The sequence below is a fragment of the Cladophialophora immunda genome, assembly GCF_000835495.1.
Source record: "Cladophialophora immunda strain CBS 83496 unplaced genomic scaffold supercont1.7, whole genome shotgun sequence".
Taxonomy (NCBI): Eukaryota; Fungi; Ascomycota; class Eurotiomycetes; order Chaetothyriales; family Herpotrichiellaceae; genus Cladophialophora; species Cladophialophora immunda.
This window is the reverse complement of record NW_015622547.1, coordinates 23,239-49,355: the sequence shown is the minus strand read 5'-3', so window position 1 is coordinate 49,355 and position 26,117 is coordinate 23,239. Positions and strand designations below refer to the sequence as shown.

Here is a 26,117-nt window from a genome sequence, read left to right as displayed (position 1 = left end):
GCAGATTTCCAGAGTGGCCAGTTGTAGACAGATTTGATTGGTTCCCAGAGTGGATTAAGTGCCCAGGCCCAGCCATTCAATTGATAAGATAAGCTTTTTCTTGCGCTTGGAGAAAAATTTCGGCTTTAGAGAAAAAGTGAATTCCTTCCTTCTCCATCTTTCTCTACTACTAGCTTTTCTGCTGCACCCGTTATCCAACATTCACGATCGTGGGCATATTTTCGAGGGCATCATTACTCTGTACTTGAGGTCTATCGAGGGCTCTGTGGGTCTGTTGCTACTGAGGGTATCCAGAAAACTCATCGCAGGTTCTTGCTTGTCTTATCCTGCCGACGAGTTCTGTTCCAGGTCCGTCTGTGGTGTTGCGCTTCCAGCAGAAATTCGCGTTTCTGCCAGTCCTTTGCGAAAGCAAGTGACTACGTGAGGTCGAGGGCTTTTAATTCCACACTGTGGATTGAGGGTTTTGCCGCACCAGCTGAAAATTTCGTTCAGTGCTTCTAGTGGGAGAGGAAAATATCAACTCGAGGGTTGCAAGTTCGTATCATCCCCTTTATGGTCTCCTTCACATCAAACTAACCATGCCGCTCTTTCAGTTCGTGTTCAATATGTCCAAAGTCAAGTCCAAGTCCGTCCCTACCGCCAGCTCTAAGCCCGATGTCCTGTCGAAGGTCAAGGGCGCCGCTGTGGCGAAGCCTTCGCAAAGTGTGAAGGCCAAGAGCAAAGTGATCGCGAAAGAGGTCGCTGCAAAAGGGCAGAAGAAAGACAAGAAGAACAAAAAGGTCCCTGTCAAGGAGCCGACTCCCGAACCAGAGTCGAGCTCTGAGGTCGAGAGCGAGGACTCGGCCAGCTCCGAGGAGGAATCTGAGAGTGAAGATGAGGTCAAGACAAACGGTGCCAACGGAGTGAAGATTCATGAGGAAGATGATTCTAAGGAAGATTCTAGCGATGAATCCGACTCTGAGGCGTCGTCGTCTGGGGCCGAAGCTCCTAAAGCGAACGGTTCTGTTGCTAAAGCAGAGGCCGACACCGACGCTTCCGAAAGCGAGGAGGAAGATGATGAGGATAGCAGCGAAGAGGAATCTGACGAAGAGGAGAAGCCTGCCGTTAAGGGTGCTAAGAAGGCCAGCGTCGCTGTAGAGGAAGAGGACGAGTCTGAGGAGAGCTCAGACGAGTCGGACAGTGATGAAGAGACTGCTGCACCCAAGACGACAAAGAAGGCCAAGGCAAATGGTGTCAAACCTAGCGCTGCTACTGAGAGCAGCGATGAAGACGCCGAGGACTCGGACGAAAGCAGCGAGGAAGATCAGAGCAGCGATGAATCTGACGAGTCCGAGGGAAGTGACGAAGAAGAAGAGGCTGCTAAACCTACCAAACGAAAGGCCGAAGATGTCGAGGCGCCCGCCGCAAAGAAGACAAGGGTTGAGGAGGACGGTTCGAGAGGCTCCATCCTCTTCGTCGGCAACCTCTCCTGGAATGTTGATGAGGAATGGTTGAAGTCGGAGTTCGAAGAATTTGGCGAGCTTGGTGGTGTTCGTCTGATCACTCAACGTGAGGATGGCAGATCCAAAGGGTAAGTCGACATGTCCCGCGCATTAGACTCGGTTGTGACTGATGAAATCTAGCTATGGGTACGTGGAATTTGTCAATGCGTCCGATGCGGCCAAGGCCCACGCAGCGAAGCAAGGCTACGAACTTGACGGCCGTGTCATGAACGTCGATTTCGCCAACAAGAAGCCCGATGCCGGTGAAAAACAGGAGAAACGACGCCAGTCTTACGGCGACCAGCTGAGCGAGCCTTCCGATACATTGTTCCTGGGCAATCTGTCTTTCGAGATCACCGAGGATGATGTCTACAACATCTTTGCGCCCTACGGATCACCCACTGGTGTCCGTATCCCCACCGATAAAGACACTGGCAACGTCAAAGGGTATGGATACGTCACCTTTGCGACATTGGAGGAGGCCAAGAGTGCGCTCGAGGGCGCGCAAGGTTCCTACGTCAAGAACCGCCCCATGCGCGTGGACTACGCCCAACCTCGCCAACAGAACGGTGATGCACCAGCTCGTGGTGGCGGGTTTGGTGGATTCGGTGGTCGCGGCGGCCGTGGAGGACCCCGTGGAGGCCGTGGAGGCGGCAGAGACTTTGGCGGACGAGGAGGACGAGGAGGCCGTGGTGGTCCTCGTGGAGGCGCTCGCGGTGGACGAGGCGGCACTACCAATCGCGGCGGCTTCGGTGACTTCTCTGGCAAGAAGACCACCTTCTAAGTTGATGGCATCCTGAGAAGTGGTGTCTCGTCAACTTGGATCGCATATGGATCTCTGTACGGCGTTGCGAGTTGGAACACCATCGTCTGGTTGATCCATGGATTGTACCTGGAGCATTTTCCCTTGTGCGTGTGTTGTGCATGGAAACACTACGACCGTGAGGATGCGAAGGTAATGGCCCTAAAAGTTCGAATTGCTTTTCTTTGCTTGATCTCTTTCCTGGGTCTAATAGAGGGAATCGTCTTTCTTGTACAAGGTTGTAAGGTTCAATGGAAATCTCAAGAATGAAACACACCCGACTTTCTATTCTGCGTTTGACTTCGTTAGCTCCACTCTAAGTACTGTAGTTCTCGTGCGGTGTTCGTGGGCATACAACTCCCCGATGTCGGCGCGGGGAAGACACAGACACCACGATACGGTGATACGGCCCTTGGAAGTTGGTGACTTCAGATGGAGGTCATTGATTGGGCTCATCTGACACCACCAGCACCACCATGACACCGCCAGACACGGCCAACAAAATGCCTGCGCGCGTGATTCCATCTCTTGATCAGCGCTTGTGGCTCTGCCCCTGCACCTGATACGTGTCTGCCAAATCAGGGCCAGCGCTCCGTTTGGGCGCCGCCTTTTCAGGAAACCTGCTCAGTGGCCTGTCTCTTGGTTAAGCTGATTGAGGGCCTGCATTGTGCATTTCCGTCCCAGAATGCCACCATTCCAGGACTTGCATACCTCCCTAGCAAGAAGCTGGCTGAAATGACCTGGTCCTTGGCAGCATAGACTCTGCCCTCATCCGCGGTACTTGGACATTCCGCAGTCTCTCCCTTTTGTTCCTCCCATCACTCTCATACTCATAACCACAATCGCTCTGATCTCGACATAATCGCAGTCGAGTTCAATATCATCAAACCCAGTACCCCGCGCTTCCAAAAGGCCGCCGTGGTTGATCGTCGCGATCGCATATTGCACCAGATAGACCCCCACTATCATCGTCCGTCAGCGGTGAGACCCAGCCTAGGATCCTGTTAGTTATCCCAACGCATTTTCTGGCCTCACAAAGACCTTTTCGGGCTTCTTTCTATGAAAATTTGATTCAGAGGACTTGACTGTCTCCAAGAGAATTTCCAACAGTCGGATCAGCAAGGGTTGGGATCCGACCGGGCGCAGCCAAGTGAATAAACCTCACCCAGGCTCGGCCACGACTCTGAATTCATAAGCCTTCAGCCGATAAGTCTATCTTTTTCAACTATGCGACCGTCTCAAGCAGAGCCGTTCGCGTCTCTTAGAAGCGAGCGAGGAGAAAATCGCGCTCCCTGGGCGACAGAATCCCATCCAGAATCTCAAGTGAATGCGAGTATTCGAGGCATACGCTCTGAAGGTAGGATCTGCTTCCCGCAATGACATACCAGCTATATCCAAAGTCGCTAACCTTTCCATAGACTCGTGGGTGGAAATCTCATCACGAGCTTCATCGGCCTCCTTATCGTCCACTAACAACGATATCATCACCACTGGACTCCAACTCCGAACTCCAGACGAGCGCCTATCACGTCAACTCCAAACCTCCCCCCACGTCGCTCATCCTCAGCCGCGTTCTACGAGCACCGCTGGAAGTAGCCAGGATGAGTATGAAGAGAGCGAGAGTGAAAGTGATCGGGTTCTCAGCAGCTCCAATGAAGATATCTATCAAGGCGACACGGCGGAGGATGACGATACCTCCACGGCGGTTGGTGTTGGCAGCCTAGACAAAGTGTTCACACCTCAGCCGAACGCATTCTCGCACCCGCCGTCGTCCCATGCTCGAACCGTACCAGATTCATATTTCCCTCAGGCTGCAGCAGCCGCATCTGAGCGACGTGCTGAACGCACCCTGACTCAACGCAGCTACCAGCGTCAGATGCAGTCGAGGCCGCGTCCTGGTTCATCGTCATCATTCCAGCCGGACCATGATGCGGCATTGCGGGCGTCCTTGACCACCCTTCTCTCATGTGCCGCTGCAGTCCGACCAAAAGGTCCTGATGCCAGACCACCCCAGCAACGGGCATCGACACAACCCACAACCCTGCGACTTGTCCCAGAATCAGAGCTCGAGACACCGCCTCGACAGAGACGCACTTCGTCTCCCAACAAACAGACCAAACGCAAATCGCGCGAATCGAGCAAAGATCGACATGCCGCGAAGAAGGTCCGCGCTGCCAGCGCCAAAGCGACCGCTATCGCGACGGGCGAAGAGCTGATCAGCCCAACCCTCGCGTCGTGGATGATCTCGGCTGGTGTGGTGCTCGTGTTCTCGGCCATCAGCTTCAGTGCGGGATACGCTTGGGGGCGAGAGGTTGGAAGGATCGAGGGCGAGATGAGTCTCCCCGGTGGAAGCTGTGGGCAAGAATCAATGAGGTCGAGTGGAAACGGGTTGAGAAGATTGAGATGGAGTTCGGCCGCCAGCAGTATACGTGCTTAATAACGGCCATTTTCCGGTTGGCGTTTGGTAATGCATCATGAGGAGCAAGAAATGACAACGACAGACACGATGGGAATGGGACAATCTGCTAATGGGGGAAGGGATGAGCCGAATGAAATGATACCCCGGCGGAAAACCACTCTTCGACACCAGCTGTTTGCATGACTTGGACACACTTGATGTCGCAGGAAGTATATGAATGCATGGGAAACAATCGAGGCGTTTTCAGATGACTGGCATTGGAGAGGCGCTGGCAACGGTGCAATCAGAGTATCGATCGCATACATAGACATCGAATACCAGGGTAGTTCCGATGACGGGTCGTTGGGTTCCTTCCCGACTGGCGGGAGGATACCCTTGATAAAGTACTATTCGATCGTCTCTAGAATCTCAGGGAGCGCCGCTCTCTCCGGTCGCTTGTTTATGTATGGTACAGAGTAATAGGCTGTTCTGAGCCCAACCTTGGTTTACATCGACTTGAGGAAGTTGCTCTCCCGAATGCTCCTCCGTCTCGCGGACCTTGCGCTCTTGGTGATCTCTTGCCGGCGCTGTAAACTCGTCACCGCGTCGTCACCAGGACCCGTCAGGTCTTTGCTTTGTTCATGAACGGGGATCTCTTTGGGTAGGTCTTTCAGGAGTCGTTCCTGCTTCTTTTCGTAGCGGATGCGTTGCTTTTTGGTCATTGCTTAGATAGTGTCAGCCGAACAATGCTTTTATATGAACATTGGATGTCCGGAAGCAGTGGCAATACCTGATAAATCGACCTTCTCCGCGTCAGTTCCCAGCCTTTTCTGGTCCAGCAGCTTCCACAGCCACTCGGGATATTCATCGTCCTCCATCGCTAGAACTTTCGGCTTCGCTTTTGTGTAGCCCAGGCCACGGAGCTCCTTGCCCCCGGGTATCGAACTCTTCGGCTTTACGGGGCTCTTTGAGTCTTTAGTCGAGGGTGGACCGGAGGTTTTCGCGGTCGAGGTCGAGGTGTGCTGCTCGGACAGAGGCTGGGAGATCCCTGGTGTGTTTGACGATTGTGTGGCATTCGGTGCTTCTATTGAGATGGCCGCCGGAGCTGGAACTGGAGCAGCATGGGGAGTCGCGGGTACTGTTGATGCGTAGCGCAAGCCAGTGGTGGAAGAGATGGAAATATTGGTGTTGAAGGAGAGGGAGCGAATACGGGAGAGAAACGCCTGCCGGCAGCTGGAGCAGATCATGTCGCGTAAGAATCTCAGTGAAGGTTGAAGGTCGAAGGAATTTTATGCGAGTGTCAGTTGGGGTGGTGTTGCGAGTCTGCAGGATCGAATTGAAGTTGTTCTGCGCTTGAGCATTGAGTCTCCAAACTGGAAGGAAGGTCTCCGCCTGCGAAATTGTCTGCGGGCGAGGCTTGGCGGCTCAAGCAACTGGAAGTAACGTCTGCACGGCGCTCACTTAGCTAGAGTGTCCCAAAAAAGATCGTCATTGACCAAGGCGTGCCTGATCGCCACAGTGTGCCAAGCTGGCTCCGCTCTCTTTGCCAAAAGTTATAACACAATTCTTACTTCAAGAGTCCTCGCCACCTTCTCGGTCACACAGTGACTCAATTTTCCATGGCAGAGTGACAATATGTGTAGAAGTAGAACGCGCGCCAATGATGCGAGTACGCCTCGAGCTAGGCAGGTAGCTTGGCAGGGCCGTTCTACCTCAGCCTCAGCTTCAACTTGACCCCTTGGTTAGTACACAGAAAGATATTCGTTTCACTTGTCCACTTCCCAATCCTCTCATTGCTACATAGACGCGTAGGAACCAATGAGCGCCTTGAAACGTCTTTTTAGGCGAAAGGGTAAGAGTACGAAGAGCTATTCTGGAGCCGTTGGAGGGGGCAAACCTCAAGACGGACCAGAAATTAACACTGCAGCTGAACCAGTTTCGACTGACGAGAAGTCATCTTTCCGATATGAAGCCCTCAATGAGCAACGGAAAGAAATTCGCCTTATGAGGGCCCTCACCCAGCCTCCCAAGAAGCCGTCCGAACGTTACACTGTGAGCGATTATGCCAGCCTTCCCGCCGCGACCACAGATCGCAAACAAGCTCCCGAAATCATCATTCAAACCTTCCCTTTGGCCTCGGCACCGCCATATACGGCCCTTTCCTATCTATATGGGCCGGACGTCCGTGACCAATTTGTGGCCTGTGGCGGTACCAAGCTGCCTGTCACAAGCAATCTCGAATACCTCCTCCGCCGTCTAACCATGTTTCCCGGCTGGTACTGGGCAGACGCCATTTGCATTCGCCAGGACGATATTGCAGAGAAGAACTCCCAGGTGCAGCTAATGCACGAAATATATACAGCGGCACAGAAAGTCGTTGCATTTCTGGGGGACCCGCCCGGGAACATGGGCGTCGAGACATTGTTGGCTCTCGAGATGCTCAACAACATGTTCATTAGCAAAAGGCTACCGGCCCCCGAATCTCGACCGCTGTACGCGCAGCACCGTGCGCGATGTCACCGTCTCCTTTCCCTGCCTTACTTCTCACGAGGCTGGATCATTCAAGAGGCTTCAGTCAATGCAAATGCTGCCATCTGGTACGGTAATGCTGACATCCCGATTGCCCTCCTCTCAAGCGTAGTCCAAGGCATCCAGAGCGAAAGTGGACTGTACGCACAGCTGGGCATGGCAGATTTAGGCGACCTCGAAATCGAAATAACCGGTGACGAGCTAATGCGTAACTTCAGACAGGCAGATACGATCGGTCGACTGCGTGCACTTTTGCGCGGTGGTGACCGAGTGCCTCTCTGCCGAGCCCTGGCGCTAGGTCGTACTTCTAGAGTCACGGACCCTAGGGATCAAATTTATGCCTTCTTGGGATTCATTGCTCACGATCTCCGAGCGCGACTGAAGCCTAACTATTCTCCCGAGAACACTGTCGAAGATGTCCTTATCCAGTGTGCCCGTGTCGGCCTCACAAGCAACCAAGCACTCGACGTCCTGATGTCAGCAGGCTTTACCAAATCCCAGCTCCCATCATGGGTTCCAGATTGGACCAACTACCCCCGCAACGCCTTTAAGATGGATAACTACATGTGCGCTAGTTCATCCTCGCCTTCGATCCGCGTGGACTCAGACAACCACAACACCGTCCTTCTTCGCGGCGCCATCATTGACAAGATCACCAAAGTTCTCAAACCCCGCAAAATGGCTTTCGCCACCACACCCTGCTCATCAGCATCATACATTGATGAGACCCCACTGCCAGAGGGCATTCCGATCTCCCAGCGCCCGTTCTTCCTGTCCCTTGTGCAAGACTCGGCATATTGCACACTCGCTCAAGAATACGTCTCCAACCCGTATCCAACTGGTGAAGCCCCCGCTGACGTTGTCTGGCGCACGATCACAGGCGACACGGGCTTGGCTACTGGTGGCTCATTACGACCCGTGCAGGAAATTGACTATGTTCGCGCTGCAGCGTTCAGCCATTTATACCGTCCTCATTCGCGAGTTGCCAAAGAGTTCAGAATATCTGTCGCCGGTGCAGAGCGGACAGCGCTGTTTTCTCTAGCCGATAGTTATCATCAGCAAGTCGCGTATATCCAAGAGGGTAGGAGAGGTGCTATGACGGAAAAAAGGTATCTCGCAGTCCTGCCGGACACAGCGGACACAGGGGATTTGGTTGCGCTTGCGTTGGGGGTCAGCATGCCTTTGATTATGAGAAAGGTTGAATCGGAGGGAGACATTAGATATCGCTTGATGGGAGCAGCACTTGTGCATGGAATCATGGACGGGGAGCTCATGGAGCAAGGTGGCGATACCGCTGATGGTGGTTGGAAGGTGAAAGGGGCTCAGGTTGAGGACATTAGAATCGTCTAGCTGGGATCGAAAGCTCAAGAACTCGAGTCTAAAGAGGCTTCTCCGCGAGAGGATACGCTCGACCGGACCATTATCAACAGAAGCCCACGATCCTGAACTGCGATACCACCGCTCTGTCAGAAGCCGAGTGCTCCCTAATGGATATACGTCCCGTATGGCGCCGAGCAAGGCATTCAGGATGGCGTTGTGTGCCAGAGACGATGGATAGAAGGCAATCATAGTTGGGGGATTGCCGCAATTCTCCTCGCTGTCTATCCCTTGGCCGTTCTCAAGATCGCCGATTTCTGAACTTGAAAACAAGTACAACGGGAGACCGTTGGTGCCAATTCTCGGGCCCACTGATAAGGGATTTTAGCCTTACCAGCCTTTGGGGAGTTGAACAGTGTGTCTGGAGAAGTTAGCTACAGTAGCAAATTGCTTTTCAGACAGAAAGGTCGGGTTGTATAGATTGTGTATCTGGCGGCAACAATAATCTAATTCTAGGAGAAGCCTCTTGGGACAGAAGACTGCATCTATCTAGGCCGAGTCTATTCTCTTGGTCCCAAGTGCCCTTCAATGCGATTTATCACCCGGGGCAAAGCAACTCAAAGATTCCCTCTATATAGCGTCTCTTCAGAACTTCCAGCCGAAAATGGCGACGAAAAGCACAAGCGCTGAGACGATGGGAAATACTGGATCAGCCTTGAACTTGTCAATCCAGGTCAGCGGGCGCTCTGTATCTTGTATCCGGGGAGCCCTCAAACCTGGGATATAGTGTCTCGCAAAGAGATCGTTCTGGATCCACCAAAACTTGTTGAGGGCCTTCAGGATGTCCACTTTTGTCTGCAGCTCCAAACCCTCGACGCCCATGACAATGTCGGTGACGGCGTTTTCGACCCAGCCGAGTAAGAGATTCACCTCGCGGTACTCGACAAACAGTGCAGGTCTGTTCTTGCGATGCTTCAAGCCCGAGTCCGTTGAGCCCGTATGGACTTTGCCCACCATATCAATGTACTCCCAAAACTTGCTCTCTGGAGTCCAGTCGTGATTCGAGACCAGCCTGACCAGGTAGCCTTTCAGGAAGTCCTTCCGGTATTTGATGTTTTCGTGGCCGCCGTTAAGGTCGCGCACGTCGGCGTCCACGGTGACTCCTTCCTGCGACTGCTTGGGCGCAAACGAGGCGGCGGTGATGTCGTATTTGAGCAGCTGGTCGTAGACGGCGTCGACGACGTTGGTGACAATGGGAGCAAGCACTGGTTTACAGGCTTCGATCAGTTTGCCATCTTTTGCCCCGTCCCAACCAAGGAAGGACTGCACGTATTTCATGCGGGCAGCGAGGTCGCTGTTGATAACATTGCCGTCGATGTGCTCCATGATGTTTTCCTTCTTCGCTGCTGGAGTTTCAAAATGAGTGATGAGGTCTGCCACTTGTCGGCAGATCCAGAGCCTCGGTGATCTTATATCGCTCTCGGTGGGTAGATGATTGGAATGGAGATTGCCATTTCCGCGGCCGTGATATCGAAAACCACCTGCTGCCCGGAAAACCGGGGACGCATCCCGCACATCGCTTGCCTCGCTTACCACATTGCTCTGAATGCTGGCCGCCAGCTGCTGGTACCTGGCATGCGGAAGTGGGATCGTGGGATTATGGGCAATCTGCGAAGGAGTGGATTCATAATCACGGCCACGCACTGGCTTGAGACGCGGTCAATGGCCCTTGCTGCCACTGGTCCTCGCTGGCTCTGGTGCGATGCTCCGTATCTCATCCCCCAGTGGTCCTCTCCCTGCTTCTCCGCGGCTACTCAACCTCCAACCAGCCTCCTCCGATTTACAACCATGGCACCAAACGTTCAACATTGCGTCGCTAGCACAATACCCAGCCCTCTTGGGCGATTTCGGCATAGAGACGAGCTCCAAAAGAGAGACAAACCGTGGAATGAGCAATAGCAGAGAAAACCCCTGCTGGTGAGTGAACTCGCGTCCAACTCCGCGCACGACGGCAGAAGGCCGAGAAATATGCAAGCCAGCCCACATCAGAGTCCGAAAAGTGAAACGAGGCCAGCAGTGTGTTTCTGTGTGTCACTGGTCTCTCTTCACAGTCCCAGTATTTGATATTTCGATGTACCAAGTTTTCCGCGCCTCCGAGGAGCCTCGAGAAGTCATCCCCGTGGCTCAGCGGAAAGCACCTTCCGGGATCCTATGTCCGGCGGTCGAACGAGACTGTAATTCAGGTTGAGCCAAAATATAAAACCTTTGTGAATGCTCAGTGTCATCCGAGATACCGGCGTCCATTCTTATGCCAGAAAGATTGCCCTTGATGCGCCGTCTCACCAATGGAATATTCCCACACCACAACGCCAAACCAAACTATGCAGCCTTGCCGGAGACATTCAAACGAAACCGCAGCTTAGCCTCCGTTAAGAAACGCGTTATACCGATACCAGGATAGACCTTCCAGGTATGGTTTCAGGCAAGGGAACCAAAGAATCGTGTTCGACAGGCCGGAACCTTGGCTAGATCGATCAACTCGTAGCTACACTACCGCATCTCGAAATCATGGTTTTGCCATCGCTATTAACCCAGAATACACCACTCGAATTGCCTGCATCCCTCCGTTACGCCTCACTCCTACGCTAACTTTGAGCAGCTTTTGGTACATATGTCTGACCGGGTTATCCGTCACCTCTATGGTTGTATAGCGCGTGGATTATGGGCTGGTGCGCGCCGTCTGCCGGAGATACCATGCCTTGGCCTTGCGGGCGTTGCACCGGAGGCACAGGGCGCCGTCCATCCGAGAGAGGTTTGAGTCGGAGGTCAGAGCAGGATCGGACCTCGAGTATTCAGGCTTTCTGTCCCCGTTGGAGAGCTGCATGTATGGTGGAGGGGCGTCTTCCGAGTCGAAATATGGGTCGAGCGCGTCCTCGAGGAGGCTGCGTAAAGGGTCCGAGGTGACGTGTTGTCTGGGCGAGGATGTCGGGTAGTGGTATGCCGGACATGCATCGAAGTACTCTCCAGTTGTGGTCTGCGGGCACGACCTGCTCTGTGAAATTTGCGTGTTCGAAGATGGAGCTGGGTTGTTGGTGGAAGTACCTCGCCGGAGTTCTTTGATCGTGTTGCGGAGAGACATGCTGAGAGTGAAATTGTGGTAGGCTGTGAACATTCTACCTGGAATTTTTGTCTGCGGTACCAGAGAAAGAGCAGAGGTTTGCCTGGCCTTGAAGCTTTTCGTCTGATGAGCAGAGACGGAAAATCCTCACCTTATGTGCTCTTGATACTTGTTGACATTGCACTCCCTCCCTTCAGCTTCGTACCCAACCCGATGTCCGTAAACGACAAGAGTCCTGGAACTGGTAGTTGGCCTGACTCGGAAAGTGTTAACCCTCAAGTTACCTTTAGCCTGTCATACCGTATTGCCCCGTCATCACGGTTCGGGTATCCTCCTTCTGCCTGTTTAGTTCATGCAGCTAGTAGCGTCGATACCGGATCACTGGCTCGAACATTACTTCAAAGAGGCCTATTCTTGGTGGAAGAGAGAGGCCAGGAGATAATAGCTAAGCTGCCAAGATTTGTTGTCAGCGCAGTTCGTGAGAGCCAACAAGGCAGGCCATCGTGTCGAGCGAGTAACCTTGTCTGCAGGGACGGCTGATGATCCTAAACGAGATGCCAACGCCACAGCTCCTCGTGCTTCGTAAACAAGCCTGGAAATGATTGGAAAGGGAGTGCTTCTCAGCGTCCGGCTACCCGTCGCAGGCCGAGAATGGCGTTGCTGAAAGTCGGATTCAGCTGGAGCGGCGGAGCTGGCGATCGCAGCCACATTTTGCTCGAAACGTTGAACACAAGCGGGTGTCGGACACGCCGGTCGATGTCGATGTGGCTCAGACCTGATTCTAGCGGACAACAGCAGCGACGACGAGGATGAGGATAACCAAATTGCACAACTCCCCCGATGAAGGCTCGATTGGCCAAGTCGATCTTCAAAGTGGAAAGCGTTCGCCCAATGCCCCCGGCTCGATGATCATCCCCTGGTGCAGGAGCCACAAACGAGGCCCATGATGTCTGCTGATTCAGGCTTCGCGAAAAGGCAGCCCGCGAGGCCCGCACGCCCGTTAGCCCTGTGCCCCTCCCACGCGTTGACATCCCGTGCGCGATTCTTCCATGTGTACCAGTGCGGCCGCAAGGACATGTCTTTCGTGTCTGCGGTCAGTTACAGCGATACACAGAGATCGACATCAGCTCACATGCCAGTAGAGATACATCGCTATCGCCAGTCACGGCCACCATCCTCTTCACCAACAATATACACCACACCCCACGACCATTTTTGCCCAGAACGGTAGTAAGTTCTTGGATCTACTCTTACTGCGGGACGACTGCTGACACTCAGCCGATCCTTTACATAGGTAGGACGTTGTCGTCGCCTTGAATCGTGTAGCGACGTCCGCCTTGATATCCTGTTCACACCTACCCACCGCTTCGGCCTCCAAAGACACCCCCGACCTTGAAAGAGATGATCAGGAACGATACACCTACTTTTTAAAGAGACGGCTGCAGCTTTACATTGGCAGTTGTGTCACGCGTCTTCACCCAGAACCAGAGAAAACCCTCTGATGCCACTATCCTTCCGCGTCTTGCTCACCACGACTCCTGGGGATCTTCATTGAATCACTTGTCCAAGCTAGCGATACGGTCACTGCCCTCGGAAGACCCCATCTCTCACATCCTGGTTAAGGTCCTCGTATTGGTGTTCTGGGGGTTAGTGGTGTCGTCGACCAACATGGCGGTACCGATTGCAGCTTGCCCAGACTTCCAGGGAGCCGCGTCCAAAGTATGGTCTAACGGGTGCAAATATTCGCCCGGGTTTCCTGACAATCCCGACCGATGCCGACCGATCAAGACGGAGAACATGATGAGCCTCGTAAGAGGGAAGGTGAGTAAGCACTTTGCTCAGGCTTATGAAGTGTATGACTCGACGTGAGTGTCAGCAATATCCAAGTCGTGCAACGAAGCCACTGTGTTGGGATATTCTGGTATCCTTGCAGTCATCCATGAGGTGTTGCTTGGACTGGGACAGCACACTGCCGAAGCAGTACTGTACTAAGCCTCCTAGGCTGTGGAGCTCCCTCCACGTTGGTCTGCTACTTGGTTGTGGCCGTATGTATTCCTCCGCTTCTTCTTCTGCATGTGCTTGAGTCTTGCTCCTTATCCTCGCTTCCGAGTCACCGATCTTACCCTAACTAACTCTTGTGTGTTTCTTGTCGTGTTGCTAACGCAGTAAGCTCAACCACTAACTCAGTATCGTGAGTTAGCTTAAGACCGAGGATGTCTTGGGCAGCTGGGAGGTGGATGCGACTGTTGCTTTGGTTGGGCCATGTCTTCTGAGCACATTCTCTCCACAGTAATTAACACATTAACCATATTGCGAGAAGACGCAGGTGAAGAACAACATGTCAATTAGATTACCCTGTCTAGGTTGAAACCCAAACAGAACAGAAGCTCTACCGAACGAGGTTCCTCAGAATAGCCAACGCCAAATGGTAGTAAAACCCCAGATAGAAGCCTTTTTTCTGATGTTGCTTTTCTTCATGCTCTTTCTCCTCGTCCACATGAGGCTTTGACTTTGGCTTCCGTAGGCCTTTAACCGAGAAACCCTTAACCCTGAAGATGTAGTACAGCGAGATGGCGGCAAAGACGTTGAAAGCAATGTACGCAAACAAAATACCCAGATTCCGATATTGGTCGGAGGGGTGAATCCACGACTGCGCAAGGAATTGGTTAGCGTTCCTGATCGGACAGTACTCGCAGCTGGCAGTGGCGGACGGATTGAGTAGAGATCCCGGAGCGCCATCGTCCAGGTAGGCCGAGAGATACTGGCCACACGTCTGCCCGGTTGGGGGATCGAAAACTGCCAGTTCATTCTTTGCGCAGACGACCGCTCTGTTCGCCAAACCCGTTCCAGCCCATCCGCCGATCAGATAGGTGAAGGGACTGACGCGATACATGAAGATCCAGAATCCAGGGAGCGCAGAGGGCGGCTGCAGCACACCGTTGAATTGCAGGGTCAGCGTGAATAGGATGGTCGACAGAGCGCCCGCCGTCTCGGTGCTGGGCATGGTGAAGATGAGCATCTGCGCAAAGGTCGACCCAAAGAGCAGGAATTGAAGACAGAATGCCCACATGAGAGCCCGAGCTGCCGAGTCATGGTCAAGTCCGAAGACTGGGAAGTACCAGCAGGCCCATACAACGACAGAGAGGCAGATTTGATAAGGGATTTCCACAAGGATGTTCGCCAGCAGGAAGACGGGCCAGCTGTACATCTTGGAGGGAGATTCGCGGACTTCGAACAAAGCCCTTTGTGGGAGGAATCTGGACATGATCTAAGAGTTTCAAGTTAGCACGCTGGAGGATTAGATCAGGACAAGCACATACCTGGTTGGCCACGGTTGAGAATGTTGCGTTCAGCATGTAGATCGCAAAGACGACGTTTTGCATCCCGGTCGCAGAAGCATTCTGTAGATAAAAGGTGAATCCGATGAAGAGTGAGGATAGAAGGGCAAACTGCAGTTTGGCGTAGATGTAACCTGGATTGCGCCAGTAGTTCTGAAAGAGTCGTTGGATGACACATTGGAACTGGGTCGCAAAAGATACTGCGAATTGTCGGCGGTCGTCGGCATCACGTTCCTCCCGAGAGGATTCTGGCGGCATCCTGCAGACGCTGGCCTTGACGTTGGTGAACTCAGAGCTCTCCTTCCAAAGCCCGGACCAGTTGTGGGAAGTATCGCCAATGACATCCAGGATATACTCAGCAGGGTTTTCTTCTGCACCACAGGCTCTCGCGCCATGTCCCTCAAAGTAACGAGTCAGTGTCTGGCAATCTGCACCAATCGGTCCGAAATAGGTGGTGCGGCCACCTCTCGCGAGCAGGAGGATGGCATCAAATTGCTGGAAAAGCATAGCCGAAGGTTGGTGGATGGTAGCGAGGATGGCTTGGCCGTGGTCCGCCAGTCTTCTCAATAGTGACACGATCGTCCACGCACTCTGCGAGTCGAGGCCTGAGGTGGGTTCATCCAGGAAGAGGATGGACGGTTTGGCGGCAAGCTCTACTCCAATTGTCAAGAGCTTCCTCTGCTCGATATTCAGGCCCTCACCCGGCTGACCAACCACTGCGTCGCTGAAATGTTGCATTTTGAGCACTTCGATGACTCTCTCCACATATTCAAATTTCTCTTCTTTCGGCACTGAGGCAGGTTGGCGCAGAAGAGCCGAGAAACGTAAGGCTTCACGGACTGTGCTGGTTGGTAAATGTAGATCTTGCTGTTGAACGTATCCGGTCTTCCGCTGGAACGATGGCTTCAATGGCATGCCGTCTACCATGATCTTGCCGGAAACTTCTCCAACGGTGTTGTGACGCTGTGCGAGTGCGTCGAGCAGAGTTGTCTTTCCAGCGCCCGAGACTCCCATCAAGCAAGTGAGTGTCCCAGGTTTAACCCAGCCGTTAACGTTGTCCAAAAGGCGCTTACTCTTGCCTTGGACTGCAATGTCCAACGTTAAGTCTTCCCAAGCAAGGGTGCCCATTTTTCCGCGTCCTTTCTCGTTCAATTGCTCGCCGATGCTCTGAGACTTTCCTGCCGAGCTGCTCACAACATCCCCTATGCCAGAAGCTTGTGGGGATGGGGCTTCTTGGTCGCTGGCCGCTTTCGCCTCAATGTCTCCTTCACTTGGATTCAGATTCTGTGCGGCTTTGTAGTCGCGAAACACGAGTCGTTGTGGTTGTGCATTTGCGGTTGACCTGACCTCAGTGGCAACGAGATAGAAAGCCAGAAAGAAGGCCATGTAGGCGAATGCAATTCCAAGATTTCGCCAGAGATGGGAATAACTGTAGTGGTAGCCGGACTGTACCCACGAATCCCCGGAAACAATACTCTGGCCCGGTTTGGCTCCAATAACGGCGCAAGCAAAAGTGGTGTTTCCTTGTGCATAGGGGGGTACAAGGCTTTGTGGAGCGCAAGGGAAGTCTCGATTATGGACTTCATTGACAAGAAGAGCCTCAAAGATGTAGGCGATAGGGTTAATGTAGTTGATCCAGCGAAACCAAGGATGCATGTAAGCAGTTTGAAGCGTAAAGCCGGTGTATATGACCATCATGAGGACACCAATGCCGGCAATAGCATACGCTTGGGGAAGCTGTTTCGAGGCGGCGCCAATGCTTCGAAATATAGTTGACATGACCAGAGTGCTGACGAAATTGAATAGCAGGAAGGTGAAGAAGCTCGAAGCATCGGCTCTCAGTCCAGACATAAAATAGTAAACCACGTTGAACAAGGTTGAAATGACAAATTTGACAGGAATGTCGACAATGAATGATCCAAGAGCGTCTGCGAATGGGTGGTAGAATGCGAAGGTGTTCTGCTTCTGAACAACGCCTCTTTTGCCAAACAGTGAGCTAATCTCAGTAACGGCCATCAGGGCATTCATCAAGGTGGCGAGAAAGATCACCGATCCTCTGGATTGAAGGCTTGCCGTGGTGTCAGGCGGATCAAAATAGATACTGCCAATAATCAGAGCAAGTATTATTCGTCCCATCGCAAGCGTTATCGTGGACGTTCTGTCGTTCGACAAAAGCTGACAAGATCTCTTCATACATAGCCGGATCTGCATCCATACGGAAATCAGAAAAGGAGACCTGTCTCGAGTGTGATGTGCCTGTGCAGCGTGATGTGCGGCCTGCAGCGCCTGGAGGCGACCATTGTCTTTTGCATCCTCTTCGTACCGAGCGACCTCTGCCATGCAGGCTTGATACTCTTCTGATTTCAGCCAGTATTGTTCGAATTCGATGGCAGTCTGAGGAATTCTGTCTGTGCTCTCATGACGGAGTTGCCGCTCTGAGGGATTGGTGATCGAGGTCAGGAAATCAGGAGTGGTCTGTCGTGGAGAACAGTACCATCCCATTCTCTCGAAGTACGATCGGGCCAAATCGATCTGGCCAAAGAATATTTGTCGCCCTTCGTACAATACCAGCACTTTGTCGAAGATATCATAGATGCTCTGGCTAGCCTGATATAGAGCGACGGCTTGAGTGACTCCAGCAACATCAGCTAAAGTACGTAGAGCGCGTACAAACTCCAATGCCGTTGCTGAGTCGAGGCCACGGGTTGCGTTGTCCCAAACAGCCAGTAGCGACCGCGCCAGAGCCATTTCTGCAATGCTAACGCGCTTTCTTTCACCACCACTAACACCACGAACGGTGTCGCTCCCGACCTTCGTATCCCGGACAGCGGAGAGTCCGAAGATCCGTAGCATGACTTCCACCATGTGACGGGCTTGCATTTCTCGGTCAATGCCTCGAATCCGAGCTTCCGGAGTCTGCGCGCAAGCGGCGAAGCGCAGTGTCTGTCCGACCGTCAAGTGCGGGAAATGTTCGTCGTTCTCTTGATTGTAAACAGCCTTCCCCCTGAAATTCTTGATAAAAAGATCTTGTGGTATTCCATCGTAGTTGACGACCGACTCTGATGTTCTTGTCAAGCCACCTAACTGGCCAGAGATGGATGTCAGAAAGGTTGTACAACCACTGCCAGGTCTGCCCAACACGAGCAGCATTTCGCCACTTTTCACGCAGCCGTTGAAGGTGTTCAGGATCACCTTGGGTTCTCGCTTGCGTCTGGACATGAACATGGGCAGCCGAGCAAGGGCAAGCCATGGGCTCGCGACAGTAGGTTGTAGAGCGAGACTCGAGCCTGTGCCACAGACTGTCAGGGACTTGAAGCAAACGCCCACATTGGCTCGCTTGATGCCATCTTCTCTGACCAATTGGATGATGGTCGAAGCCCAGAACCGAAAGTCGAATTCCTCATTTTCGGGATCCAGCCGAGGGTCAACGTCAGCAAGAGTTTTAGGTGTGATCCCAATATCCTTGGATATTGTCGTTGCGATTCTCGTTAGTTCGGGATCCTGATCCTCGATATGTAAGTGTTTTTGGTGGTGGCGGCTTGGCTTCTTCCTCTCAGCAAGCGCACGAAGTCCATCTCGGAGCTGGTCATGAACTGCTGCTTCGTAGATCTCCTGATAGTCTTCTTCCGTGCTCGACGCGTGACTGACTTGACGCTCCATTTTATGCTGTAAGAATGAGGCGTTCGTTAAGTCCACTGACTGGTCAGAGCAGTCAGGATCTATTGTGAAGAGCGATGGGTGGTGGTTTCAATGTGTCATGACTGCAGCGAAGGCGAAACGCTTCCATCTGTGCGAGAATGGGATCCCGTCTTTGAAGTATACTCTCTATGCTGGTGAAAATTCTCAGCAGGTCAACTAAAGGTTCGTTTTAGACACATGGCATGACATCAGTGCAATACGAGCGCGGCACAGCGGCGCCGAGGTCGACGTCGAGACCGATAGATGCAGGCAGTGCCGCGACATTGTGTCGCTTATTATTATTGGCATGATGTTGTGTACTCGAAACACCATTCCGTAGACTCAAACACGAAGATACTTTCCTCGGGATTGAGTTTTGTGTCCAGCATCTTTCGCATCGGTTACCGCATTGGTGCAGCACATGCGGATACGGAGAACTAGCATGATTAGCGCACACTAGCGTCTGCAAGATTCGCTTAAAACCTCGGTACGCATTCCAAATGCAGCCAAAAAAAGAACTGCGCCTCGCGTCTGTTGTTTTCTTTCTTCTCAGCCGCTCGCTGTCTCGACTCCAAACCCCTGCGACTGTTAGTAACCAGCCGCTCTATGCAACTCTGCAAAGCGAGCCGCGGAGCGTTGAAGAAGGGGATTCTCGCTTCTGTTGCGACAAAGCTTGTTCAGACCACGTTGTGCCCTATTACGGCCGGATTGCTGAAGGGGCTTATGGCTGGGCACGGCACAGCCAAGTCTCGGCTTCTTAGAACTGATACGAGAAAAATTGCCAGGTATGCGACGCCAACACATCAGTGACACGCGGGAGCACCCAGAAGATGTATTCTTGCAACGTTCGTGACGAAATTGAAGACGTTGGGTTGGGCTATCAGCCTATATTCTCCGCATACTGGCTTCTATGATGCCATTCCTCGTGTGCCATGGGTAAATTGTCGACCAGCGTTGCTCTGGCCCTGGGGTACAATCCCTATCCCAAGCGTGAGAATATATGACACTCAGATCAGACAAACATACCACTTCTTTGAAGCTTCAGAAAATCATATCATCCAGGACCTCACCACATCATCCACCTGTACGGCCATATCATGATTGTCTTTTCAAGCTCGACAGGCTGCCCAGCCAAACCTGCCAATGCCCGTGGCAGAGGTGATCCAATCACAGGGTCTCTCACGTTCCAAAATCTCATCACTATCATCTGCTGGGCGTGTTTGGGTGTTTCTCTGCTCCTATGGCTAGGACTGGTCGTTCCGCACTTGCGTCAATACAAAGCACCTAATGAGCAACGCCAGATCCTTCGGATCGTCTCTACGCCTCTGGTATTTGCCGTCATCGCCGTCATCTCCGCCCATATCTATGATGTCGGCGGCTATCTTTCGCCCTGGGCGAACCTTTACGAAGCTTATGCGCTGGCGTCTCTCTTCCTCCTTTACGTGCAATATGTGACTCCAGACGTGGAGACGAGAGATTCCTTCTTCCAGAATCTTGCACAAGCTTCCGGGAAAGGGAATGTCGTGGCTGGAGGTAGTCTTCGGTGGTTTTGGGTACCGTGGACGATCTTTCCCTGGCGTCAGTGGCTAATGATTCTGCACAGCAGTCATGGAGGACCGTCTTTTTCTATGTTGTCATCTACACGGCTCTCATAATCACTCAGGAAATCACCAATGCAGCTGGTGTCTACTGCAGCACTTCTTCTCACCCGAGGTTTGCTCACGTCTGGGTATGCGCACCCTAATGCCTCTAGGATATGATATCTGACATGCCTCCTAGATTCAAATCTTAGAGCTCATCACAACCATCTGGGCCGTTCTTGCGGTAGTCAGATTTCAGCTTAGGCTCAAAGGCTATATGCTTGGACATAACGCCCTTTCCAAGCTGCTCATCTTCAAGGCCTTTGTCCTCATCAGTGCCTTACAGCATGTAAGTATAAGCAAAAAGGCAAATATACCCTCCCATCATGCTGACTTGTGCATAGTTCATCTTTAGCATTCTCAATTCCAGAGTGACGGGCAACTTGCACATCACATATGACGATATCACCGTCGGCCTGCCAGCCTTGCTCGTCTGCGTCGAGAGCATCATATTCATGATTGGATTCTACTTCACCTTCAGTGCAAGAGAGTATCAAACCTGCGTAGAAGGAAAAACTCAAACATACAGCCCACCGCAGGCAGTGCTCAGCGCATTGAACCCAATGGATTTGATCCACGGAGTTGTCCAGGCGTTCAAATCCCTCAGGAGGCGGAGATAAAGAGGCATTGTGACCCTCGGACAGGTACACGTGTGATAGAACGATTGTGTTCTTTAGATTCTGGGCTCTCTCGTGTTGAGAAGAGTCAAAGGCTTTGCTATGGAGATCGCAGAATGTCGCAGTCTCACTCGAGTCATTGACAACAATGCGATTTAATTTTAGGTCGAAGGATGAGAATTCTCCTGACTCTGGAGCTCTGTGGGAGTCGGGAGAGCTGGGATACTTATGCGAGAGCAAGAGGTATATAGTTGCAATGCACGTATTATCATGTTTCGCATGATGCCTGTGAAGACGCATACCTTGCGCCTTTACAATCATCATCATGGTACCTACAGGAAAAAACTCTCAGAGGTCGGGACTCGCATGCCACCATAGCCTTGAAAAGAGTAAGGGGCGCAATATCAAATCCTTGCGACCCAACGCCAAGTATACTTGACACAAAAATAAAGCCACGAGCCACGAGCCCCGATCCTGCGCCATCTCCGAGCATAAATGTCTAAAATGCTCTCAGTCGAAAACATCACTCGCAACCCTGCTTTGTATGGCTTCGCGAAACTGCTTCTCCGACTCTTTCAATTCAGCATCCCTTTCACCGTTCTCACCGTCTCTGACCATTATAGCTATCCTTTTGGCGCCGTCGCGGACTCCTTCGGAGAACTTCCGGGTGCCGCAAATATAGGCTCGAGCGCCGCCTCTCCAGAGAGTGACGATCTCCTCGGCATCGCGAAGCATCCTTTCCGGCACGTAGGCACAGCCTAGAGAAGCTTCCTTCTCTCTGCTGAATGCGTATTTGATGTCCACGACGCCTTTGTCTGCCCAATTGTCAAGTTCGTGCGCGTAAATCCTGTCTTTTGTTTGACTTCGGCATCCCAGAAACAAGACGGCTGGCGCCAATCTCCGATGAGGATTTGATTCCATCTGGATGGCTCGCTCTTGGAGAAACCCTCGGAAGGGAGCAACACCTGTCCCGGCTGCAAACATGAGCAACGGGGTCTTTTCTGGGTCCGCAGGCAGGCGGAATGTCTTCTTCGCTGTTGGCCGAATGCTCATTTGAATTGAATCCCCTGCCTTCAAACCATGCAGGTACGTTCCAGTAACACCCTCGAAGCGTTGATTGATATCCGACAGAGATTCGGCGTCGATCACGCCGTAGGTGATGGTGCAGACGTCCGGGTTTGCGAGGGGGGATGAGGAAATCGAGTACTGACGGACATGTAATGGAGACAGGAGGTTGAGGAATTCACCAAATGGTAGCTTAACTGATGGATGCTCGATGAGGAGGTTGAACAGACTCGTTCTCTTCTGGGTGATTTCGTCTTCGAAACGCGTGTTTTCCGCTGTCAGATCCTCAAAGTAGGCTTTGTCGTTGGCATGGTCAGAATATTTGGCCAGAGTTTTGAGGCCTTTCTTGGTCGCAGGCTGAGACAGTTCGACGTAGCTTCGCAAAACATCGAAGGCTGAAAGTGGCGTGTTTGCTGGAATGGTAGATGGTCCGCTTGACTTGATTGTAACCACAGCATCTCCTGGCAAGCCAAAATGTGCCATGATTCTTTTCACATTTTTCTCAGAGTTGAGCGGCAAGACGGCCACATAGTCACCACATTCGTAGGCAGCGTGTGGAGGAAGTTCGATCTCCATGTGACACTTGGTCGGTTCGCCCTCCACAGTGAGTACTCGGTTTTCTTTGACTGTGGCCAGGAAGACATCGTATCGAAGACTTGAGGCCCGCGCACTTGTTGATATTTCAACGTGCGGCGCCTCAGCGGGTGCTGTGCCGCTCTGTCCACTTGAGAGCTCCGTCCAGAGAGTGTTCTCCAGCCACTCTTCGAACTCGCCGTACATGTTACCTTTCGAGGCGTCGGTAAAGCCCGAGGGAGCAATTCGTTTAGCGCCATGTTCCTCCAGCAGTTGGTCAGCAAGCTTTGGAATGCGGTGGAAAGTCTGGCTCCAATCACCTGGAAAGGGTCAGTCTGAAGTACATAGCAGCAGCGTGGTACTTACGGTGGCCGCAGCCGAAGACTGTGTACTGCACACCATGCAAAGAGCCCGGATCGCAGTTCGAGAGCCACTCCATAAATCTGGCCGCGTTGTCGGGTGGCTGGCCCTCGTAGGATGAAGTGATGACAATCACCGGATGTCCGTTCGGCAACGCGTTTGTAGCACCATCCAAATCTTGAACAGCGGCATCAAACCCATGCGACCCTGCATCTGCTGCAAGCCGCTGAGCAAAAGCTTGGCAAGTGCCTGCGTTAGAGCCATAGAGAATGGTCATCGGTTTCGTAGATTGAGATATCTTGGTGATTTTCCCGGAGGAGATCGAGGTGACCTGTGGTTCAATTGTGCTTTTACTGTGTATCAAAAGGTCCATTGCGGTGGCATCCATGTTCTTGCGAGGAGTGACTCTGATGTAGAGATCGTCCGGCTTGATGGTCAATGCTTGTTTGATGACTGGCTTGTAGTTGGGGTCATCAAGCTTGACCTCGAAGTTCTGCAGAATCATGGCGAGTACAAGCATCGCCTCTTGCCAGGCAAAAGGTCGTCCGATACAAGCTCGCTTTCCGTTACCAAATGGCTGTTGTGTTGTCAACTTCTGTTCTATGCTGCGGACTAATCACTTACCTTCCAACAACCGGGGTATTCTGCCGTGATTCTGTCAAAGTTTTCGTCCAACATCCTATCAGGGTTGAAATCATCCGCGGTGTCTCCCCACACCTTTGGATCCCTCTGGGCTCTGCCCAGAAGTATGACAATGTTGTCGTTAGGTTCAATCTTGTATTTTCCGTTATCGGCAGTGACTATTTGGTGCGCGATTGCCGGATTGATCTGCTTTTGGAGAACGGGGACTGTGGGAGTGAGACGGGCGGTCTCACGCAGCACGGAATTCAGATATTTCAATTTGCTGATGTCGGTGGCCTCGACGGATCGGTTACCAATGATTTCGTCAACTTCCTTCTGGGCTTTGAGGTAGGTGTCGGGATTCTTCAGCAGTTGCATAATCGCGAAGGACAACAACCCAGAGGTGGTCTCGTGGCCTTGAACGGTCAGCGAAATTGCAATAAGACAATGAAAAACATACCGGCAATAAGAAAAGTGATCATTTGCTCAATGATCAGTGCGTCCCGCATCACATCCCCTGTTTTGGGGTCTTTGCCAAATATCATTGTATTCAAAACATCTTTCTTGTCGACCGGATTGGCTTTGCGATTCTCGATGATGCCTTTTCCAGTCTCTACTAAGACCTTTCTGGCCTGGGCGGTTTCTGCATTGGTCTTGAACATCAGGCTTTGGATGAAAGAGGGTCTGCTCGATTTTGCGGTATTTTCAGTAAAGAGGAGGTTCATCGCTTGAACGAACGGGTGCATGGTTTCCTGATAGAACGAGTTGAAGCGGTAACTCATGGTACAGAGTGCGATTGTGTCTAGCGTCAGCCTGGTGAAATCTTCTGTAGCTAGTATTCTGTTTTCTGGTCCCTTCCTCGCCCAAGACAGGATCAGCTGATTTGCGATGTCTTTCATGTCTGTGAACATTTCCAGGACAGACAAGGTGGCAAACGCTGGCATGAGGATTCGATGGCCTTGACCCCAGTCTGGATCTTCATTGCGGGCTGCGAACAGTCCCTTGGGACCTGGCCTTTCGGAGATGCTGGCAGGTGGCATTTTAACGAAACGCTTCTCGTCAACCAGCTCTTCAAGGAGGTTTGCGGAGCTACAGACGATGCGTCTTTTGCCGTTGATCGTGATCTGATAAATCGGGCCGTATATTCCAGCAAAACGCTCAAGGCCGCGGATGGGGATTGCTCGATCTTCCCAGATATCGAGAAGGTTGCCGATGATTGGCAGGCCGCGAGGCCCTGGGATGGTTTCAGTCATTGTGGATGGGATTGTTGGGTCTTTAATCGAATGAAGTTGGAATGGTGAACGAAGAGGACCGTTGTGCGCGACGTGCGACTGTATATACTCTGTGGCAGCGCCATCGGTGGCTCTTTGGAGAGAGCTTGAGAAGAGTAGGGCTTAATTATGGTTTGCTGATGACGATGCTCAGTATCACTCGTGATGGTGCAGCCTAATATGTCGGCCTTGCAATGCAATCCGAATGAAGGAGGACTCGCGAAAGGAAAGTGGAAGTTCGAAGCGGAGCAACTTGGACTCGGCGCCGAAGAAAACCGTGTGAAGGGCTTCTCTGAGCCACTCTCGATGCTTGAACCCAGAGTGGCAATCCTTTCGAAGTCGAAGTGGAGCAAGCTGAAGCAAAGTTCCGACGACCACAATCATTCCCCTCGTGTTTTCTGGGGTAGGAGTGGATGGGAGCCCAATGCCAATGAAAATGCAATGCGCCCCAAACTTCTCAAAGCTCGGTTGGTGAGCGGAAGGCTACACGAATGCCTTCTAGACTTGCCTGTGACACCGGCCACGCGCTTGGTTCGACCCCATTCCGTGCAGGTGAAAGTTGGGGCTGTGCCCATATGCCAATGGTGCATGGAATTTGCCGAGAAACTTGCTCCTTTGCAGTAATCAATGCGGAGTGGTCAAAAATCCAATCTCTTTCTCTCTTTCCTCGTCAATTACAGTCCGTCTCGAACCCGACTTTTCCTTTAGACACTCTATGGGTGTTTCTCCAATTTTAAGCCAAGGAGAGAACAGCCTACATCTCAACATGGGAATCCGCCTGTCCTTATTGACATCCACTCCCATGCTACAGTTGTTCCCAAGACCTGCCTAGTGTCAGGGAAGCATATCATGGCCGAACCGACGATCCACATTTTCGAGCCGAAATCCATCCAGCGTCAAGTCTCGCCAGCCTTTTACGCCGAGAATGTGTTCACGATCGTAGATCCCACTTCTGCGTTGAGTGGCTTGAGAAAATTGGTATAGGCAACATCAAACACCTGGCTAAACTTCGAATTTTTGTTCATGCTGTGTATGAGATGGGGGATCTTGCACTTGGCAATATTTTCTACAGGCCACCTTCTGGTCCACCATGGTGCAAAATTTTCCGTAGGCTGGCTGCCGATGCTACTGGGCTACAACAAATCTATATATTCTTGGATTCAGAGCCAACATGTTGGCATTTCGGAGGAGGTGCCGATGTCGAGGTTGTCAGGGCATTGGCAGAGATCCCAGGCCTACAGAAGCTGGAAATTGATGGATATTTCGCGAAGGAGTGGCCCGCGTATTTGCAGGAAAAGACAGGATTGAC

General features: G+C 52.2%; 7 protein-coding genes across 9 annotated transcripts; 3 read left to right on the top strand and 4 right to left on the bottom strand.

The window, feature by feature from the left end:
- Positions 1-145: 145 nt before the first annotated feature.
- Positions 146-2,710, top strand: PV07_10856. Of its 2 annotated transcripts, XM_016398226.1 has the most exons (3): positions 146-534; positions 594-1,570; positions 1,623-2,710. In XM_016398226.1, exons 2-3 carry the CDS (start codon positions 606-608, stop codon positions 2,263-2,265), a joined length of 1,608 nt encoding a protein of 535 aa, XP_016242788.1. In that variant the 5' UTR covers positions 146-534; positions 594-605; the 3' UTR covers positions 2,266-2,710. The 2 variants fall into 2 exon arrangements, with proteins under 2 accessions (XP_016242788.1, XP_016242787.1); XM_016398225.1 differs by having other exon boundaries at positions 146-1,570.
- A 130-nt stretch (positions 2,711-2,840) lies between these two features.
- Positions 2,841-5,063, top strand: PV07_10855 (uncharacterized protein). The gene is made up of 2 exons (XM_016398224.1): positions 2,841-3,640; positions 3,702-5,063. The coding sequence occupies exons 1-2, from the start codon at positions 3,511-3,513 to the stop codon at positions 4,718-4,720; spliced, it is 1,149 nt and encodes a 382-aa protein (XP_016242786.1). The 5' UTR covers positions 2,841-3,510; the 3' UTR covers positions 4,721-5,063.
- PV07_10854 (uncharacterized protein) lies at positions 4,892-6,128 on the bottom strand. Its single transcript, XM_016398223.1, has 2 exons — positions 5,472-6,128; positions 4,892-5,405 (listed from the first exon to the last, which is right to left on the bottom strand). Exons 1-2 carry the CDS (start codon positions 5,926-5,928, stop codon positions 5,188-5,190), a joined length of 675 nt encoding a protein of 224 aa, XP_016242785.1. The 5' UTR covers positions 5,929-6,128; the 3' UTR covers positions 4,892-5,187.
- Positions 6,129-6,291: 163 nt separating this feature from the next.
- On the top strand, positions 6,292-9,021 carry PV07_10853 (uncharacterized protein). Its single transcript, XM_016398222.1, has one exon. It carries the CDS (start codon positions 6,500-6,502, stop codon positions 8,558-8,560), a length of 2,061 nt encoding a protein of 686 aa, XP_016242784.1. The 5' UTR covers positions 6,292-6,499; the 3' UTR covers positions 8,561-9,021.
- On the bottom strand, positions 8,994-10,155 carry PV07_10852. Of its 2 annotated transcripts, XM_016398221.1 has the most exons (2): positions 9,304-10,155; positions 8,994-9,247 (listed from the first exon to the last, which is right to left on the bottom strand). In XM_016398221.1, exons 1-2 carry the CDS (start codon positions 9,911-9,913, stop codon positions 9,237-9,239), a joined length of 621 nt encoding a protein of 206 aa, XP_016242783.1. In that variant the 5' UTR covers positions 9,914-10,155; the 3' UTR covers positions 8,994-9,236. The 2 variants fall into 2 exon arrangements, with proteins under 2 accessions (XP_016242783.1, XP_016242782.1); XM_016398220.1 differs by having other exon boundaries at positions 8,994-10,155.
- Positions 10,156-11,011: 856 nt separating this feature from the next.
- On the bottom strand, positions 11,012-12,187 carry PV07_10851 (uncharacterized protein). Its single transcript, XM_016398219.1, has 2 exons — positions 12,165-12,187; positions 11,012-12,090 (listed from the first exon to the last, which is right to left on the bottom strand). The coding sequence occupies exon 2, from the start codon at positions 11,697-11,699 to the stop codon at positions 11,247-11,249; it is 453 nt and encodes a 150-aa protein (XP_016242781.1). The 5' UTR covers positions 11,700-12,090; positions 12,165-12,187; the 3' UTR covers positions 11,012-11,246.
- A 1,847-nt stretch (positions 12,188-14,034) lies between these two features.
- Positions 14,035-18,643, bottom strand: PV07_10850 (uncharacterized protein; the record flags this gene model as incomplete). Its single annotated transcript, XM_016398218.1, has 2 exons — positions 14,035-14,913; positions 14,966-18,643. 2 exons carry the CDS (start codon positions 18,641-18,643, stop codon positions 14,035-14,037), a joined length of 4,557 nt encoding a protein of 1,518 aa, XP_016242780.1.
- Positions 18,644-26,117: the final 7,474 nt, after the last annotated feature.